Here is a 21,719-nt window from a genome sequence, read left to right as displayed (position 1 = left end):
TAGAAAGAACACAATTGAAATACTGTCTCATCGCAGGTGAAGGGTCCTTTAGGGGTACACTCCTCCAAACAAGCATTTACCTCATCATCTGTAACACTGCATAAATAGTCTTGAGTACAGTTCTTTACATGTGTACATTATGACTGGTTGTCCACTTGGTACATTGTGGTTTTTCGATGGTCTTATCCGATGACTGTTCCACAGATTCACAGTTGCAACCAAATCCGCCTGAAACACAAAAATGTTCATTTGTATCTGCCCAACCAAGGCTATGATTAAATCAAACCTTTGAACCACCCTTTTAGTCGCAAATTACAAATCTGGTACTGATGGCGCTGTTTTGTTTGTCAGAGGACACTGTTTCTACAGAATGGAAACCCACCATCAAATACTCGGTATGTAGTTTGCGATTAGCAGATGGATCACCTACATTTACCTACAGGAGGGATGTATAGTGTATCGGTATTGACATAGTGTCTTTGAACAAGCAAGTACAATCAAAATAAAAGGGGTAAAATTAATTAGAAAACTAAATGAGAACAGTGTGAATAATTACTGAATTAATTCTTCTTTTTAATAACATTTGTAAAATTAAACCATAATACCAGTGTAACCGATATTTCCCTATAAAATCCTGTGCTTAATTCTCTGATTACAGACTACTAATGACATCAGTACTAGCCTGCAATCCCTATGATGACGACCGATCACTATTATGATGACAGACCGTGCTTAATATTTCTGATTAGAGGCGCGATCTGACGTCACTGGAATGAGAATTTTTTTTAAAATATTTGCTGGTTTCAAAGTGGTTTGACGGTTTTAAGTAGGCAATGCAGTGAAAGATTATTAGGTTATTCGATTTACCATTCTGTCAGAGGCTGAAAGGCAGAACTTCATAGCAAGACCATGGCAAACGAAACAACTCTACAGGAGAGAGAGAGAAAGAGAGAGAGAGAGAGAGAGAGAGAGAGAGAGAGAGAGAGAGAGAGAGAGAGAGAGAGAGAGAGAGAGAAACAACGACAAAGGCACAGTGTGCTGCAGCACCACCTAAAGGCTATTCACAGGAAACACTAAATTACAGCCTCCAGAGCATTTTTGGGCATAACTGCACTTTTAACAACTCAAAAGTCAGCATGAAATGTTATGAATCTGATGTTAGCCAAAAGAAAAAGCCAAAATACTAACCAACAGCGCCAAATTATTATAAAAATAAATAAATAAATACAAGCTACTGTACATAAATCAGATAGTAAAAGGCCACCTCAGAGTTCCGTGACAACTCAAGAGGGCCTGTGGCCTTTTTTTTAATGTACAGTATCTTGTACTTTATGCCTTATTCAAAATCCTAAAAGGTATAGACAATGTCAACCCAGAGGACTTCTTTGACCTGAAAAAAGAAACAAGGACCAGGGGTCACAAATGGAGATTAGATAAAGGGGCATTCAGAACAGAAAATAGGAGGCACTTTTTTTACACAGAGAATTGTGATGGTCTGGGATCCTTCAAGAAGCTGCTTGATGAGATTCTGGGATCAATAAGCTACTAACAACCAAAACGAGCAAGATGGGCTGAATGGCCTCCTCTCGTTTGTAAACTTTCTTATGTTCTTATGTTCTATATATTATGATGTACATTCAAAAACAAACCCACAGGTTCAGAAAATAACCTTTATTATAAGGTTCTTCAGGGAACCCCATTAAAAAGGTTATTCAAACCGATTCAAAACATGTTGTTCTGCGACTTTACATGAAGTTATTCTAAGTCAAAGTATTCTCAACTTTAATGAGTATAAGTGACAACACTATGTAACACAATTTTTGTTCCTGGGTAGTAAGTGTTATTTCCTAATTGCTTATGCCTCAAAACTATAGAAAATGGCTATTATTCCCCACAAACTTTGCTTTTGTGACCAGGACAGTGATATTTTGAAATTTACCTATTTCCAATGAGAAAACAGGCAAATTTGTGTCTTTTCGTTCACATAAGGTCAGAAAAAAACAACATATGAATCCAAATTAACATGTATTTATACTAAAGTAATACAAAAATGACTACAAAAGATTTAGAAGTGAGTAGTTTTTCGAGATTTACGATTATACTGTAAATCACTTTCACGAATCAGCCCCCAAATGTAGTCTCCCATCATGTTCTCGTTATACTGTCCTTGGTAGCGGCGTTCAAAGTCCAGTATATCCTGGTGGAAGCGCTCGCCTTGCTCCTCCAAGTAAGCTCCCATGTTCTCCTTGAATTTATCAAGATGAGCATCAAGGATATGGACTTTGAGGGACATCCTACAGCCCATTGTGCCGTAGTTCTTCACCAGAGTCTGAACCAGCTCCACATAGTTTTCGGCCTTGTGATTGCCCAGGAAGCCCCGAACCACTGCGACAAAGCTGTTCCAAGCCGCTTTCTCCTTACTAGTGAGCTTCTTGGGGAATTCATTGCACTCCAGGATCTTCTTTATCTGTGGTCCGACGAAGACACCGGCTTTGACCTTTGCCTCAGACAGCTTAGGGAAGAAGTCTTGAAGGTACTTGAAGGCTGCCGACTCCTTATCTAGAGCTCTGACAAATAGTTTCATAAGGCCCAATTTGATGTGCAGTGGTGGCATCAGCACCTTCCGGGGGTCCACCAGTGGCTCCCACTTGACGTTGTTCCTCCCCACAGAGAACTCGGTCCGCTGTGGCCAGTCCCGCCTGTGGTAGTGCGCCTTGGTGTCCCTGCTGTCCCAAAGGCAAAGATAGCAGGGAAACTTGGTAAAACCGCCTTGGAGACCCATCAGGAATGCCACCATTTTGATGTCTCCTATGACCTCCCAGCCGTACTCATCATACTTCAAGACGTCCAGCAAGGTCTTGATGCTGTTGTAATCCTCTTTGAGGTGCACCGAGTGAGCCAGGGGAAGAGACGGGTACTTGTTAACATTATGGAGCAGCACGGCTTTGAGGCTCCTGGATGAGCTGTCAATGAAGAGGCGCTACTCATTCTGGTTGCAGGCGATTCCGATTGCCTCGAACAGACTGGTCACATTGTGGCAGAAGCAGAGCCCATCTTGACAGGTGAAGAAGCTGGAAAAAGGTTGGGGTAGTATGGGTCTCTCTCCTCAGCTCCACCTCTGAAATTATTATCTGGATCTACAACGTCTTCCTCGCTCTCTGACTTGCTGCTCTCTTCTAAAGACGGCTGCTCTCTCTCCGGAGGAGTGGGTACAGGGAGCTCATGGCAGTGTGGCACCGGGGCGATGGATGAAGGAAAGTCCGGATACGTGATAGCAGGTGCATTCTTGCCAGTCCGACGTTTGGAAGGGTCCACCATGCAGAAGTAGTAGTTGCTTGAGTGGTCAGTGGGTTCCCGCCAAATTTTTGGGATAGCGAACTTCATGGCTCTCTTTTCCCCTCTGTACCGTCCTACAAAAATACATTTATTTCACCCAGCACTGAATCTATCTGGAATGTTAGATGGAAAATAGGTAAATTTCAAAATATCACTGTCCTGGTCACAAAAGCAAAGTTTGTGGGGAATAATAGCCATTTTCTATACTTTTGAGGCATAAGCAATTAGGAAATAACACTTACTACCCAGGAACCAAAAAAAAATAAAAGATTGTTACACGGTGCAATTTATGAGCCACTACATCAGTCAAATACATGTTGTGTGAATTAAACACACTGAAGTTATATTCGCCTTGTTTTGTTTAAAGGACAATTGCATTAATAAAAAGCAGTTTCATCTAGTTGCTCTAGATCTTCACAGCTTCAGACATTTACATTATTGTTCGGTCCACAAAATTAGTTATTTTTACTTTTGATTCCAATACATATATATATATATATATATATATATATATATATATATATATATATATATATATATATATATATATATATATTATTTGCAGAGATGGCTGGGAAACACGGTGGTTGATTGCCCGGTTATTTGGAGAAAAACACTATAGATAGCTTCAACCATAAAATCCATGTCTAACCCCTCATCCCACTTCTGTATAATTTTATTTAGAATGTCACTTTTAGTGTTGTACAAAAGGACATAAGCCACCATACCACATCTGGCAAATGCTAATTGTAATAAATTGCCTTTTTAAATTACCATATCTTACCTGTATGAGGTCCATAAAGCAGAATTGAATAAGGGCCTTATCAAGGAAATCACCAGTGAAACATCCCATGTCTTTCAGCATCACAAAGAAATGCATCCAGTATTCTGAATTTTGTTTCCTTAAGAAGCCCCACCATTGTTCGATTTGTTGATTGCAGTTGCTCGATCTTTCCAAGTAACATTTGTCTACATACGGATCATGTCCCGTTCTCTTCATAAACATAAGCATCTGCTTAACGCAGACGTTTTCTGTACCTTTATCCACTCTTAATCGTGCTGGGCAACCTTGACGTTTCTTTACAGTTTCCATGAAGTACCCAGCCACAACTTTAGGATCACTGCTTGTTTTGTAAGATTCCAGCCAGATGATGTATCGGGAGAAGCCATCTATAGGTGCGTTGATGTAGATTCCATAGGGCTTAAGCTTGTCATAGCTGTCCATGTGCCAGAGAAAATTTGGTCCCAAGTTGAGATACAAAGGGTCATAAAAGATAAATGTTGCAAGCTTTTCTTTTATGACCCTTTGTATCTCAACTTGGGACCAAATTTTGAGCGTCTACGAAAACGCTACAAAAAGAAGGAGCATGCGAGAACTAACTTTTATAAAGACCCATTTAAATTTGTAAAGAAGTTATTCACCAGTGAGAAAATGGCACACTAAGTGAAGCATCTAAGTTTGAGCTGGAGAGATATTTGGAGGAAACACATACAGATTCAAAAAGGCAGGAGCCTATGTCAGTTCCTTCAGACATCCCACCTATCAATCCACCAGAATATCACATGGAGGACTGTGCACCTAAGTGGAAATAAGTAGAGCAAGCTGTGAAAAAAGCAAGGGCTTCATCATCTCCAGGGCCTAATGGAGTTCTGTACAGAGTGTACAAGAGTGCTTCAGGAGTTCTACAAATCCTGTGGAAATTGATGAAAGTGGCATGGGAAAAACAGGTTGTACCTAGAGCATGGCGCCGAGTAGGTGGAGTCTTCATACCAAAAGAAACAGATTCTATACGCATCAGTCAGTTTTGCCCTATTTTCCTATTAAACATACAAGGCAAGATTTTCTTCAGCATTATTGCTCAGAGATTGCCAGCTTACCTATAAAGAACTGCTTCATTGACACTTCAGTACAAAAAGCAGACATTCCAGGTTTCCCAAAACACATCAATGTGATCTGGCAACAAATTCAACCAGCTATTTCATATGTCTAATGCATATGGTTCAATGCCACATTAACTTCTTTGGGTAGAATTTTATTTTTTCAGTGTACGGATGACAATAACAAATTTAGTGAAAGCCTACTTTGAAGATTTGCAAATTTAGTTTTTCAACTTCAGAATTCAGCACTACATGGCAATGCCTAGAAGTTGGAATAATGGCAGGATGCAGGAATAATGGCATCCACTGGCTTTTACCATGGCAATGGAAGTAATTATTAGGGCATCAAAATGGGTAGTGGGAGGACAGCGCTTGGCTTCTGGAATGCGACTACCACCAATTTGAGCATACATGGATGATATGACAACCATGACTACAACAGTAGCCTGCACTAATCGGTTATTGGGCAAATTAACCAATAACATTGAATGGGCACAAATGCAATTCAAGCCCACTAAATCAAAGAGCATCTCTATAATTAAAGGTGAAGTAGTAGATAAAAGGTTTTACATTAATGGTGAGGCAATACCAACAGTGTCTGAGAAGCCAGTGAAAAGTCTTGGGAGATGGTACGATGGGGATCTAAAGGACACACTTTAGATCTGTGAGGGATGCAGCACCTGTGTTGAAAACTGGATGTGGGTGGCAAAGAAAACCGTGGAAGATGCAAAGACTGGGCAAGTTCAACATAGAAGTGGGGGTCTCAGTCTCAGTTCAGGTCCTCCTACATTGCACAAGGCAGACCCAGCTCAACAGAGGAAGCTGCTAGTCAACGAGGTGCAAAAGCAGGAGGAGAGGGTGAGGTACATAAAAGCTGTTTCCCAGGCCAAGCAGGGAGAATGGATGAGATGAGAGAGTGGAACAGCGCAAGATCGGCTGGCAAGACCTAAGGACAATGGAACAGAGCAGAATCATTTTCCTCATCAGGTCAACATATGATGTTCTCCCATCACTACATAACCTAAACCTCTGAGTAGGAGAAGATCCCTCATGTCCTTTGTGTTCATCACCTGCAACATTAATGCACAGTTTGACAGGATGTAAGGTGGGTCTTAGCCAAGGGCAGTTTAATTGGTGCTATGACTAGGTGCTGCAATGTTTGGCCTTAGCATTGGAAGACAAGCGTAACATGACCAATAAGTTGCCGCCAGTTCCATCAAAACATTACACACAAAAGACAACATTCCTCCGCCCAGGAGAGCAACCGCCAAAAAAAGGTGTTAAAAAAGCCAAGCCTCTCCCAGGACAACTGGAAGCTGCTAGAGACTGGAAAATGGTGGCAGATGTTGGTCGACGGCTTATTTTTCCACCTGAGATTGCCACCACTAACGTTCAACCAGATATTGTCTTGTGGTCTGGATCAGCACGCCTCGTTCACCTGGTAGAGTTAACAGTGCTGTGGGAGGATGCTGTAGATGAGGCGTATGAGAGGAAGAAACTTCGGTATGCTCAACTAGTCACTGAAGCGGAACAGCAAGGATGGAGAGTCCAGATTTACCCAGTGGAGGTGGGTTGTCGAGGATTTGTGGCACACTCTACAACCCGGTTTCTCAGAGATGTCGGATTCAGTGACCAAGAGTTGCATCGCACGGTGAAGAACTTATCTGAAGCAGCAGAAAGGAGCAGCAACTGGCTGTGGTTTAGACAGAAAGATTCTGGTTGGGGATCTCAAGCACAATAAAAAGAAATAAACACTGATGTACGGGTAAGTAAGCTGGGTTGAGTTGAGTGGGGGACGGAGGGGGGTGATGCTGGGACGCCATAATCACTGTTGAGCCCTCTTGAGGTGTCGTGGGCAAGTCGACGAAACACAGAGGATGGAAGGTGCCCACTTGAAGACCCCAGAGATGTACCCTACTTAGCTCAATCCAGACGGTTGTCATGCTGATGCTCTGGAGAGACCTCACTGTGGTTGATCCCCGGAGCCAGCATCGCAGCCGTTGTGTGTGCTGATGCGCCAGGGAGGCAAAATAAGCTGATCCTTGGAGCCAGCATTACACTTTAGCCATCAACACCAGGCAGAAGGATATCTACATTATCAGATAGAAGGAAACATAAATGGATGGAGACGCAGATGGATCACATTAGTTTACTGTAAAGCTACGTCTTAGTTGGTGCTTATCTTGGCGAGATCCGAGTTCAAATCAGCATGAAGTTTTAACATCTACTCTCATGTAATGGAAATCATTTGTGTGTGTGTGTGTGTGTGTGTGTGTGTGTGTGTGTGTGTGTGTGTGTGTGTGTGTGTGTATGTTTTGTATGGCCTTTCTGCTGGAGATTACGTGAGATTAAGTCCGAAGAACTGTATCGTGACTGCTGAAATCTCCTGAGCCACAAGCACGATTCCTGCTCAGGTTTACATGGGTTTTTACAGCTATTTTTATCGTGAGAAAGCCATTGACCCTGCCCTTAAAGTCGCACTGCCAAAAGGACGTCCTTTTGCTGTTTCATGATGTATTCGCGTGACAGCGTCACACAGTTATGACTGTAGAGTTGATTGTCATGCGCATGTAAACCCAGCCAATTAAATGTGTTAAGGCTGCAAAGGAATAATTCCCCATAACTACTGTTTATCAGGAAATACATAAGTATTCAATATACCTCAAAGCCACACTACAATGCATGTAGTTAGAAGTTTTCATGCAATTCCTGGTATGCTCTCTAAATAAAAGCTGTTTACAATTTTTATGAAACATGATACTGATACTAAAGATGGAAAATCCTTCTATTCCATTGTATTTGCTTTCTGTAAACAGCAGCTGACCCATTGACATTGAGACGTGTGTATACACGAGTAATATACATTTTGAAATTGTAATTTTATTCTGTCACTGTACTGTGCGTGGAAAATTAGGATTCTTTAACTATACGTTTGGTTAAAGAGCAGACAAGTGCTTAGAATTCAGAAATGTTTTTGACAGACAAATAGGCTACTATATGTTAAGGATTATATTTTGGACATACAGCTTTGTTTTTAAAGAATACACTGATTGACTTTACAACATGAAAGTGCTTTCTTAGGCTCAGACTAATGATTTATAATACTACACACTGTAAACAAGAAAAAGTCTCTAAAAAGGCTAAACATGTGTCTGCGTAAAGCAGTATACAGCAGGAGTTTTACACAGTGATGGAGGTAAGCTCTTCTGTACGTCCTGCAACGTTATTGTAGATCACTACCGAAACTGTGAAAATCGCGGAAAATAACATATTTCCGTGCACATTTTATTTGTTTTGCAAGACCTAAATGTTGACGGCAGAAATCCAGAGCAGTACTGCGACTGCTTTACTTGCAAAGAAACAAAAAATGGTGACTTCCATATTCCAAAAGTCCACTTATTAAATTTTGACCTGACAGAGGCGTTTGTTTGTGCAAATATCCCTTTTGAAAAATTGGACAACCAAAAGTTACAGAAATTCTTCAGACAGAGTGTAGCAAATAGTGGAGCGATTCCTTCATCAGCCCAGCTAAGACGTGAATACTTAGCTAAAGTTGCCGAGCATCACAAGCAGGAGATTAAGGAATTGGTGGTCACACTGATGAGTCCATTGATGCACAAGATCTAAATGGTGAACATGCACCTGACATACTAACTGAAAGTTGTCCTTGCAGATACACTTTACCTACAGGCTGTTAATTACAACACATTTTCACAATGGTAAAGTGCTTGAATAACCTCGCGCAACTTTGGCAAGCTTCTTTGACCAAACGGAGAAAAAAGCATACAGTATGAGGTGTTTAAAGACCATTCACCATTTATTCAATGTTTCAGATTATTGCCATTTGACTCATAAAAAGTGCTTTATAATTAAGTTGTTTTATAAGCAAGGTAAAAATACTAAAGCTACTATAAATAAATATAAAAAAAACCCTTTGCAATAAGTACATAAATAAATAACTAAGCCCTTTGCAGTTACTTTTGTTATCTTCGTCATTAGTCATCAGATAGTTGATTGCTTTAGCCTAGATTGGTCTGCCCCCTTAGCAATAACATGCAATTCATTGTACACTAGCTTAAGTATCATCTGGGTACCTAAAAAGTCACATTTGTAGCAAAATATGTCTTAAATTAGCGTAGCTGAATTAAACATTTTGACTGGATACATTTTCTACCATTAACCTAAAGTGCTGGTATTTTAGCTCCGTTAGTAGACTATAAGGATCTGATTTGTTGAAGCTAAGGTTCTATAGGAAAACTTGTACATGTATATATGTACTTGTGTATATATCCTTCAGATAAGACGTGTGACTGCAGTAGCAGCTGCATAGATCAACACTAGTCTTTGTCACTTTGGATAAAAGCATCTGCTAAATGACTAATAATAATAATAATAATAATAATAATAATAATAATAATAATAATAATAATAGGTTTATAGTAAATATATATGCAGTCAAAATGTTTAGCAAATAATACATTCCATAAGGAAGTGCTGTGTACTATTCTTCTATAATACAAGGATAGTACACAGTGCCACAGCACTTTCTGATGGAATGTTTTTATTATTATTATTATTATTATTATTATTATTATTATTATTATTATTATTATTTGTGTAATGCTATGTCTGTGTTTTGTTTGTTTTTTCCCCTGTGCTTTTTTTTAAAATGTTGGTGGGCAAATGAGGCAGGCTGCACTTAGCTTTTTTACAACCTAAAAAATGTGTGGAAACCCAGTTTAAGACTGTTGTAAGACAGAGCAGTCACGCAAAACTAAATTGGAACTCAGACAAAAACATTTAATTTACCCTCTCGTATTTTAATATTAATTAGGTTATTTACATTTGGAACAAGAATTTTTCTGGTTAATCCCCCCCCCATCCCAAAATAGAGTGAGTAAAAGGTGAGACTTTTTCCATGGAAATTGCCCCATTGTTGCTTTGACAAAGTTACATTAAGATTAATGCATGACACAGTAACATGAATGCATCCAGGTTTTTTAAGTTGTACTTTCAGTGATTGTCATTAGTGGGTTTTTTTTCTGGATAAGTAATGTTCTTCTTGCTTCCTTGTAAAACAATTTGGAATGTTGGCAATCTGATACAACATTAGTAGCCAGGCATCCAAAAGTGAAACAAGGGACACTGTCAGTCACCCAAATCTGGTCTATATAATGTCAGGTACTAGAGATATCTTTAAAAATAAGATTCAGAGTTAGGTCACTTCTATGTCTGTCACAAGGATCTGCTATAATCGGGTGGAGGTGAGTCTCTTCATTCCTCTCCGTTGGGCCAGGCTGGAAGAGAGAACTGGTTCCAGTTTGGGGGCCTGAGGTGAACGGTTCAAAGCAAAGTATGTGGCTGCCATTGCTCCCTGAGGTTTAGAAAAAAAAAAAAAAGTTATAGTATTACAGTATAGGAACAGAACTGTTGATGATGGTTGATGCTGTATCATGAGATTATTGGTCTTAGGCAGCTTAATAAAGAATTGAGCAGTACAGTAGCAAAGAACTTGATGCTGCCTGAGGTCAATAATGAATGCCATGAACCACCATGAAGTGTGAGACTTTATTCCAATTGTACACTGTCTGGCACCTTTTTTAGTCTACCCAATTGGATTTGACATCGCCCTGGGGTAGGTAAAGTTCTCCTGGTATTCCCTTGGTTTCCTTGATTACTCTAGAAGGCTGAACGAATGCGTAGTTTACTGTGATCAAAGCAAATGGTGGTCCAACTCAATATTAGGTACAAGTCTTAACTAAGTGGCCAGGCAGTGTATATTCACATGGATTAGGAACTTTTTTTTCCTTGAAGACCATTTTCAAGATATTTCTGAATACTGCTTCATTTTTGGCAGTACAGCAGCATGGAGCCACACAGTTTACTCATAATCTTAAATACTGCAACTAAGTATAGGTCATACACAAATAAATATTATGAGTAGGGCAGACACATAAATACACTAGTAGAAGTGAAACATCATTAGTTAATGACTTACTGTACCTTGACTAACTGTACATCTTGTCTGATGAGTTGACTCTGTGATAGATACTCTCTGCTCACTATCCAAGGGTGACGAAGTACTTGTGGTGCAGTTAGCCGCTGATGGGGATCTACATGTAGCATTTTGGATACAATATCCTGCAACAAAACAAACCCCACTCTGTGTTATTTATATAGAAGCTATGCATGCCTGCAAGCCAGTTTCAGTTACAATTTGCAAAGATTTAACATACTTTTATAGAGGGCCGATAGCAGAAAGTCAGCTTCTCTATCCAAGTCTCAAAAGTGAAGACGCTATGGACCATTCTAGGAATAATTATTCATTGCAAATTTCACCACCCTAACATCCCTGAAGAATTAGAGCCAGTTATTATTGTATACCATATTCCATATTCCTTATTAACAATTCAGCAGCATTCAGTCAGGCAGTCGTGCAGACACGTCAAGGCATGAAACTTTATTTCAGCACTTTATAATATCAGCTATCAAACTCTTTCTAAACCACTTGGGGTTTGCATGTAAAGGCTGTGCATCAAACTGGTAAAGCAAACATTATGTAAATTAATTCTATAAAACAAACTGGGACTCAGCTAAACTGATTTGATGTGGGGATAGAATACAGTATTGTTTTCTATGCTGAAAGTAATGATAAAAAATGATTGCACAAATTAGTTAACAACATAATCAGATATTAATAATGTGGTGTTTAGAGCAATCATGGTAACAAGATTTACACTAAATGTATGGGAAAGTTGGTCACCAGTCAGGTGTCTGATTAACAACATAAGAACATAAGAAAGTTTACAAACGAGAGGAGGCCATTCGGCCCATCTTGCTCGTTTGGTTGTTAGTAGCTTATTGATCCCAGAATCTCATCAAGCAGCTTCTTGAAGGATCCCAGGGTGTCAGCTTCAACAACATTACTGGGGAGTTGGTTCCAGACCCTCACAATTTTCTGTGTAAAAAAGTGCCTCTTATTTTCTGTTCTGAATGCCCCTTCATCTAATCTCCATTTGTGACCCCTGGTTCTTGTTTCTTTTTCAGGTCGAAAAAGTCCCCTGGGTCAACATTGTCATACCTTTTAGAATTTTGAATGCTTGAATCAGTTCACCGCATAGTCTTCTTTGCTCAAGACTGAATAGATTCAATTATTTTAGCCTGTCTGCATACAACATGCCTTTTAAACCCGGGATAATTCTGGTCGCTCTTCTTTGCACTCTTTCTAGAGCAGCAATATCCTTTTTGTAACGAGGTGACCAGAACTGAACACAATATTCTAGGTGAGGTCTTACTAATGCATTGTAAAGTTTTAACATTACTTCCCTTGATTTAAATTCAACGCTTTTCACAATATATCCGAGCATCTTGTTGGCCTTTTTTATAGCTTCCCCACATTGTCTAGATGAAGACATTTCTGAGTCAACATAAACTCCTAGGTCTTTTTCATGGATTCCTTCAATTTCAGTATCTCCCATATGCTATTTATAATGCACATTTTTATTGCCTGTGTGCAGTACCTTACACTTTTCTCTATTAAATGTCATTTGCCAAGTGTCTGCCCAGTTCTGAATGCTGTCTAGATCATTTTGAATGACCTTTGCTGCTGCAACAGTGTTTGCCACTCCTCCTATTTTTGTGTTGTTTGCAAATTTAAAAAGTTTTTTTACTATACCAGAATCTAAATCATTAATGTAGATTAGGAAGAGCAGAGGACCTAATACTGATTCCTGTGGTACACCACTGGTTACCTGTCTCCATTTTGAGGTTTCTCCTCTAATCAGTACTTTCTGTTTTCTACATGTTAACCACTTCCTAATCCATGTGCATGCATTTCCTTGAATCCCTACTGCGTTCAAATTAAGTCCCCATTGGCATGAAATCAGAATGTATTATTTGTTTTTTAGAATTAAGAACAACCTTTGCTGCATCAGAGATAGTGTCCCAGTTTCCTCCAGAAAGAGCAAATATTCCACTTCCGATGCGTGCCAAGATTTCTTCAGGGGTGTCATCAGGTCCATTGGCAAATGGTGTGAACCTGGTGGCCAACATAGACTTTTAAGATAAAGTTAAGTAACACAAATTGAATTACTTGTTCTGCAATATTAATAGATTAATGTTCCTTTCACTAATGTAGATTGCACCATTGAGTAACCGCTTAGGTTAACGTACTGTATATGTACTGTACTGTACCCAATGTACTGTATATATGTAACTGTTGAAGGTTTAGTCCTGACATTTTAACAATATGTTTTCTTTGGAGCTGTCACAGATTGCCTTGGTGGGTGACGTCAGACCAGGGAGGAGACAGACACAGACAGCACTGATGTATGAATGATAAAAAATAAAAGGTTTAAACAAAACAGAAACACACACTGAACTCAAAACAAAACGGCATGGAGACCAACACAAAAAAGACAAAAAACAAGTATCGTGCTGGTGTAACCCAGCACGGGTAGCAGTTGCTTTTTAATAATATACTCTCTTGTTTCACGACTCACGTCTCGTTCCGCCTCAGAACACACTCCCTGTTCAGCCAAAGCTGCTGGGTTTTATATTGTGGCAGAGGGATTAACTGGCTATTAATTACCTAGTTTATCCCTCTGCCACATTCGGCACGGGGTTTCTCATATGCGTGGTCAACAGCCAGTTTGTCAATAATCACCCGCTGTTGACCACGCATCCTCACAATTTTATCAGGATGGGGCATTTTAACCCCACCCAGGCTGTAAACAATAATAACAAAACATTATGTTTTTTTTACATACAAAACAGTACATTTAAATAATAATAATACAACACATACAAATACAAAATAAAACAAAACATGAAATACGCACGGGGGCAAAGTTTTTAACATCATCAGGCCAAGACTCATCAAAACTACAGTATTCTTGGCCTGTGATGGTGTATTGCGTTTGAACCCAATCAAAGTCTGAATCAGCTGCCCTAGACTCTGCAATGATCATTTTCACTGACTGAAAGCAGTTTGTACTTCTGGTTTCAGAAATGTATGTCAGTCAGCACTGACCAGTCCCTTAAGGAAGCAAACTTCAAGTTACTCACATATAGTTCAGTTATTTAATTAGTGAGGTTGGATTAACTGTTTGAATTAAGAAATGTATTTTACAGTAAATCCCAACATTCCTAAATGCATGTATTTTTACAGCATATGCAATGTCAGGACATTAGTTTCCACTTCCACCTGTTTAGGATCTTTCATTATCTAAAAGGAGTGCTAACCAATGCTTTAAAATAATTGTACCACCTCACTGGTTAACATAATCACTGATTAGGTAACAAGAAGCTGCAGCAACTTTTCATCTATAGCATTCTTTCAAATATATCATATTCCAAATTGCAGTATAAAATACAAACAAAAAACCAAAGGGTTGTTAAAGATAGCATTAATAGGGTGGGGATTAAATCTTTAAATACAGCACCTGCATTATTGTGGTAACCCTGTTATATGGTGACATTCAATCTTTACAGAAGTACATTTTTAATTGAAACTAAATGCACTAAAAAATAGTGGAAAGAGGTCAATGATAAAGCAGATTTACATATAGTAAGATTGCTTGTCCGGTTCCTAGTAGCTGGTTGATCTCAAAACGTTGTCAATTCGGGTCTTAAAGGATCCCAACAATTCAACATTTACTAGGTAACCAATTTCATACCCTCACTACTCTCTGTAAAAAAAAATAAAAAATAAAAATGTTTTCCTACCCTCTGTCTAAAGTCTGTCTACACTTCATTTTCAGCAATGTTCCTGGTTTCTGTGCTATGCATATAGTATTGGCTAGATCTAACTATATTATTAATAAACTCCTTGTAAAGATTGTTAAGATTCCTTGTAAACCTCGTCAACTCCTTGTAAAGATTGTTAATTATATCCTGTATTTCAGCTGAGACCAAAGGGACTAAAGGGACTTCCACAAAGTCACGCAGTGAGTCAAGATATCCTGGCTCTAAGTGCTCATCTCCAACCAGAAGATTACACTACTTGCCAGATGGCTGTTGCTACCTGCTGTCATGTAGCTGAGCCAATACATTTAACAAGAGGTCACACCAACTGAAAACATAAGTTTACACAGATGTTGAGTATATCAATGTTGGCAAGAAACTAAAAATACTAAATAAAAAAAGAGCTCTGCATTTTTAGGACAACTTCCACCCCAACACAGTGAAATAGTGTGACATACTGTAGTTATTGTAGCTAACAATGCCGTTAGATACATAGACATCATGCACATCTATCCATTGTATAGGTCTGAAATGTGCAGTTGTGAATGAAACACATGTTTTAGGAAACATGTATTTTCATTTTAAAACATATCTAGTACGACTCTAGGTTAAAGAGATTTGTTTGCAAGCCCTGCTTTTAAACCATCTTGCACTTCCTTGGTCATTTCACCTGGAGGGTGAAATTGCCCCACCCTTTTATCAGCTTCTTTTCTGTCAATAACCAATTAGCTGCTTCTCCTATTTACTAACATGCTTTGATTCAGAAGATGCCACTGAGATTCATTTGATAGCTACAGTTACTTTAATTTGTATTATAAATCTCACAGATCTCAGCCTATCTGGTTAAACAGGTCCCAATGTGTTAACCCTTTAGGGTCTGAGCTATTTTCGCCTGTTCTTTACTGTTGTTAGATTTGTGGCTGTAACTCTTTAACTATAAAGGTTACAGGTACATGTCATATGTGAAATAAATGTGCACATACTAGTCTTTCATAAAAAAAGTGAAATAGTCTGAAACTCACCCTAATACAGATAACAAAAACCACAGAAAAAGAGAGATGCTTTTTTAGAAAGAAAACATTGTGTATTGCAGGGTACATGGAATTTTTTTTGGAACAAATTAGATAAATAAAGAATTTTGGCCATATATACAATAGGGACCAAAATCAACCAAAAAAAAAGATTAACTGAATATGTGCAATAGAAAACAAAAAGAAAGAAAAAAAAACTCTATTCAAATTATTTGTCACAGGCACCCTGATCATGTGGCACAAGATGGGGCTGTTCACTGTGGCTTAAATGGCCAGCAAGGTGTCGACCAGGGCAACATAACCCTAAACAGCTCTGGTCTCGTGCATCTGATCCACATACACGAAGAAAAAAAAAAAGATTGGAAAATAGGTCCTTGTCCCTTTGATGTCACCATTTCTCTTATTTTTTGATTTTGTGTGAAAATGTTTGCTTACTGCACTGAGGTAGGTCTGTCTTCAGCCCAGCAGCAACATTCCAAAACACTTGCATTCAAGGCTATCTCCTAATATGGTCATCTACTGGACATACGCAAGTAGGACCTCGTTTTAAAGGCCTGAATCTCTTCTTTCCAATGACAAATGAGTAAAATGATTTAAAGAGTCAGGTCACTGGCTGGATATTTAACATTGGGCGGTCCCTAGGAAACATCCTATATCAAATGGTATTATTATTAGGGGGCCAAGCAACAAAGTTGCTGGAACCCTATTGTTATTGTTAAGATTATTATTATTATGTCACATAGTTTTGGCGGCAATATTGGATTTTTCAAGAATTTTGGACAATTCTGGACAAACTGTTATGCCAATTGAAGCGAAACTTCGCATACATAGCCTTGGCAAGGTTGTCTATGAAGATTGTTCAAGGCAAGTTGCTACATAAAAAAAAAAAACATGGCCGTCATGAGCCAATCAGATTTCAGCTATGATCAATCTGCATATAGTTGGATATATTACAGTATTTATCTAAGATAGAATGTTGTAGACTCATGAATCTTCACAGAGTAGTGGAGGCCTATGGGAATTAATGTGTGCTCTATTACAAAAATTACTTTGATCTTGACCTTTCACCTCTCCTTAAGGTCAAATGTAAAACTAGCTTATAACTCCTTACAGAGTGAAGATAGTCATGGTTACTATGGAACACAGATAGGAACACATATATGTTCTATCCAAAATTGTCCATGCCTGTGACCTTTGACCTCTCCTTAAGGCCAAATGCAAAACCTGCTTATAACTCCTTACAGAGTGCAGATAGGGTCATGTTTAAAATAGAACACTGATAGTAACCCATATATTTATCCAAAAAGGTCCTTGACCGTGACCTTTTGCCTCTCCTTAAGTTCAAATGCAAAAACTGGCTTATAACTGCTTAGGGAGTGCAGATAGGGCTATGGTGACTATGGAACACTATAGGAAACCATATGGGCTCTATCCAAAAATTACCTTAACATTAACCTTTGACCTATGATTTCTGTTAGTAAAGTTGCTGCATCAACAAACATGGAGGCCACAAGCAAATCAAATGTCAGCATATATTGTACTATTAATTTATAGTAGAATATAGTACAAAGACGAGTAGAGGCCAATGGGGTGCTATGCCATAGGGGAAATACAGTCATAGGTTACATGGTCTGGCACTTGGTCCCCGGTCATTGCTGCTTGCAGCTATATTTATTATTATTGTTGGTGTTATTATTATTTATTTTTCTCAGAAAATGCTTACCCTGCCAGCATGGTGTACAGCAAAATACCAAGACTCCAAATGTCACAGGCTGCATCATATCCTTGTCTCTTCAGGACCTAAAACAGAGCAAAAGTATTTGCAGAACTGATATCCGGGGCAGACAATAGCATAACGTCTGGAAGAGGGGACATTGTTACTGAGGCAAATATAATATTACCTTAATACAACTTTCCATTAAAGTAGAGCTCTATTTTACTTTAACTTCTTTCAAACAAGCTATGCTTAGAGTTTGTTGAATGTCTTGGCTTAAATTTTGGCCTACATTTACAATCCTCCCAATTTACATGTGTGAGTAATGCTAAATATCAACTGTTTTAAATAATGTCTGTACTCTAGTAGGTATAAATAAAGAGGGGTCTAGTTTAATGATAAACTGTGGCAGATCTAAATGCTCTATATTGACCCAGCTGGGTTTTTTCCCCAGGTTACACACAATAAAAAACAATAAATGAGTTCAGAGGGAATAACAGGGTTATCAATATTTTAGGGTGCTGGTATTACGATCGTTAAACTAGAGCCCAGAAAGTTAGAAATAGTAAAATGTAATATTAAAGGGAATATTGATAGGTATGAAAGTTTACATTTGTTGTGCTTATCTTTGATTTGTGCATGTTTTACCTTTTCTTGGATGTAATGTTTAGTCTCTTACTTGCCGTTTGAACATTACAATCATTATAAATCTCCTTTGCATCCAAACACCCCCTTTTACTTTACTATGGATAAGAAACTTTGCAGTAAACTGCAGTTTTTTTCTGACGTCATTTCCTGGTGCACCAAAAAAGGTCCCCTGAAGACTGTTTTTCTCAGAGTAGAGAGCGTGCTGTCCAGACCAGAGTGATGTGCGAAGCTCTGCAAGAATGCATCCCTGGATGGCACTTTGCAATGTATTGGAAAATAGTAAACCTGCTGTTTCCTTCTTTTGACACAAGAGCTCTCCATTAAACAGTATCTTCTGTGCAACCAAACCACAAGTTATTACTTGGTCTTTTCACAATAGGGGTTCTAGTTTGTCACTATAATGAACACTACTTTTACTAAACTAATCTAGTATGATTATAGCGCTTGTTTGGTCTATGCAAAGATTTTTCTCACCTCTGGGGCCACAAAGTTTGCTGTATAACAAGGCGTCATTAGTAGCCCATTTTCAGCTCGTAACTGTTTGGCAAATCCAAAGTCGCAGATTCTTATAGATTCTGGATCTCCAGTCTCGTCCACGTACAGTATGTTGCTGGGCTTCAAGTCTCGATGAACAACCTTAAATAAATTAAAATTAAATAAATAAATAGATAAATAATCAAAATAGTATTTTTCTACCTTTAGTTTTTATAGAGCTACATTTTTATGATACCAATTTATCAGTATAGAATATTGGTCTTGTGTGTTTTAACTTTAGTTATGTGATGTCCCGCTTATTACCTACCAGCACCCTCTTCAATGATAAATGAGATGTGTAAAAAAGAAATAATTGAATGCCTACAAAAACTCCCTACTACAATACCACAAACACAACAATTTGAATGGAAATTGCCATAGATTCATAATACCTATAGTATGTATAATGTAAGTGGCTTCCAGAATGCAACCTCATTAAATTCAACCAAAAATCTGAATATTTTTGATAGTTTTAAATGTACCTGTATGTAGAATAAGATGACTTTATTAAAGTTGTACATGTACCCCTTGTGAGTGAAGATACTCCACAGTTTTTGTGATGGTGCAGAGCACTGCACTGGCTTCTCTTTCGGAGAAACATTTCTGTCGTAGGATTCTGTCCAACAGTTCTCCTCCTCTCATTAGCTCCATTATCAAGTACACATACTTCCCATCATCATACACCTGGAGAACCGTGCAACCAGTCAAGAACATGGTATATACAAGATACTATGTTCTTATAGGTATAAAGACAAATGCCTGGTGGTGTATATTATTAGATAATTGAGCAAAGCAAAATAAAGCACGAATCCTTAGCTGTGTCATGTCACAAATTGTGGTGGACAGAGGGCTTTATTTCAAATGTGTACTTATAAAAATTAAGAAAGACTTATAAACTACCTATAATCCAATTTTATCGTAACTCCAGGGTTCACTATCAATGCAAAGTGGCAGTTTATGAACTTATAATTAACCTGACTTTGACATTGTTACATAGTTCATTGCAGCTGCATTTGGATTTTAGTACAGAAGTTCTAGGGTATATAATATAGGAACAAAGACTGGTGGGTGATTACAATACTGTAGGGATAATCTAGGTAGTGGAGGGTTATCCCTTTGTGATATCCTTATTGAGGACTTGTTTTTCAGAATGATGCCTAATAAACTTACACAGATTACTTCCCTGTTTATTTCCTGTGTGAAATCTCTATAATCCGATGTTCATGTCACTGAATTTCCTTGCTGGAAAATAAATCCTAACATCTTAAAGAAAAATACTGTGTAGAAGTTTAGGGTACAAGTAGGACATCTGTTCTTTGGTATGGATTTGGCCCTGGTAGGCTCTAATATATGGTCCCTCTGACTTCTGTTATTTGCATCTTCATATATCAAGTTTCTCAGCTAAAAACTAAATGGTGTTACAAGTAAGAGAGGACAGTTATTTACATACGTCCTTCAAAGTAATGATGTTTGGGTGCTGTCCATATCGTAAGAGGATCTCAATCTCTTCGGATGGGTCTCTCTTACTCCTATCGATTATCTGAAACAAAGCCATCATCATTAAGTGCTTGTCAGTTCCCAAATTTGATATACAGTACACTGGGGGATAAAATAATAATAATAATAATTTAAGGAAACATATGTTAAACTTCCAACCTAGCAAAGGAGTTAGCGGATTGAATAAGAACGGACAATTACACGAAATGTCTTTTTTTTTTTTTTACAACAGCACCTTTTTTGTTTGCCTGTGAAACCACTGGCATTCTTTTCTATACATCTCCATTAATGTAACCATCCATACTTCCATTCACGGAAACTGCAAAGCTAGTAATGACAGAATAATCACCAACACCAGCTTTGGTAGCATGATGAGCATCCAACCATGTCAACTAAAGATTTGCAAAAAAAGCAATATATAGATTTTTATATATTGCGTCTTTATTTAGTAGGTCGCACAAGTAGTAGGCTAAAGTTAAGACAAGGCATGGCAAACAGTTGTGACTTAAAGCAGAGGTTTTCAAAATCACATGCAAGTAATACAATTGTAGAATCACAAATCTCACCACAGCAGTGAATGACCACTTTTCATACATTAGGTATGTTTTATGTTTTTAATAAATGCTGATAAGCTTTCAGAAATTGTGTATAAAAACAAATCAGTAAATGAAAGACCTTGAACATGTGGCAGATTGATGTAACGTGTTCTTCTTGGAAATTGCACTTGTGAGACCTACATGTATATATCTTTGATTTTGAAAAACATGCATAATGGAATCAGATGAGATCAAGTGGAAACTGCACTGACCTTGACAGCATATTCCACTCCAGTAGATTTGTGAACACATCGTTTGCACACCGAGTAGGCTCCAATGCCAACGTCTTCCTTGATTTCATAGCCATCTCTAAAATGAATATTGTTCCCGTGCAGTCGCTACAGAGCAAGGAAATGGGAGAGTGAAATGTTTAGGCTGAAGAGAGATATAGGTGATTGTACTGATCATGTTTATGCCACAATTAGAAAACCAGTGACCAGATTAATTATTACGTGAAGCCAAACCAAGAAAAAATATATATATATATATGACATCAACATAGCAATCGCTGCAGTACATAAATATTCCAACTGATCCTCTCAAAATATACAGTATCACAACACAAACTTGTGCTTGTGAATCAGCATAGCTTATCATGGGTTATATTTGGTTTTTTTTGTGTTGTAAATGAAGTGCGCATGAGTGCTGTAAACTGCAGCTTTCTGGTCTCTGAGTCTCATTGCTAACGCTACCAGGTCACAGCTTCTTAACTGAAACAAAACACCAGCTCAGTAATGAAAA

The 21,719-nt window shown here is 38.3% G+C and overlaps 1 protein-coding gene across 3 annotated transcripts in view; it reads right to left on the bottom strand.

Annotated features, from left to right (window-relative positions):
- Positions 1–8,540: 8,540 nt before the first annotated feature.
- LOC117402628 (ribosomal protein S6 kinase alpha-2) overlaps positions 8,541–21,719 on the bottom strand; it is a 100,521-nt gene continuing 87,342 nt past the window's right edge. For 2 of the 3 annotated variants that reach the window (XM_059023978.1, XM_034003963.2), the window contains 8 exons: positions 21,191–21,316; positions 20,336–20,425; positions 19,411–19,569; positions 18,826–18,987; positions 17,713–17,789; positions 13,135–13,252; positions 11,218–11,355; positions 8,542–10,588 (listed from right to left, as the gene is read on the bottom strand). In XM_059023978.1, the coding sequence (XP_058879961.1) occupies positions 10,463–10,588; positions 11,218–11,355; positions 13,135–13,252; positions 17,713–17,789; positions 18,826–18,987; positions 19,411–19,569; positions 20,336–20,425; positions 21,191–21,316 (996 nt within the window). In that variant the 3' untranslated portion in view covers positions 8,542–10,462. Of the gene's footprint in view, positions 10,589–11,217; positions 11,356–13,134; positions 13,253–17,712; positions 17,790–18,825; positions 18,988–19,410; positions 19,570–20,335; positions 20,426–21,190; positions 21,317–21,719 lie in introns of all 3 variants that reach the window. The other variant, XM_059023977.1, reaches the window with a different exon arrangement.

The sequence above is a fragment of the Acipenser ruthenus genome, chromosome 5 (genome assembly GCF_902713425.1).
Source record: "Acipenser ruthenus chromosome 5, fAciRut3.2 maternal haplotype, whole genome shotgun sequence".
In the NCBI taxonomy this organism is placed as follows: Eukaryota; Metazoa; Chordata; class Actinopteri; order Acipenseriformes; family Acipenseridae; genus Acipenser; species Acipenser ruthenus.
The sequence above is the reverse complement of the archived record's forward strand: the minus strand, read 5'-3'. Positions and strand labels throughout refer to the sequence as shown.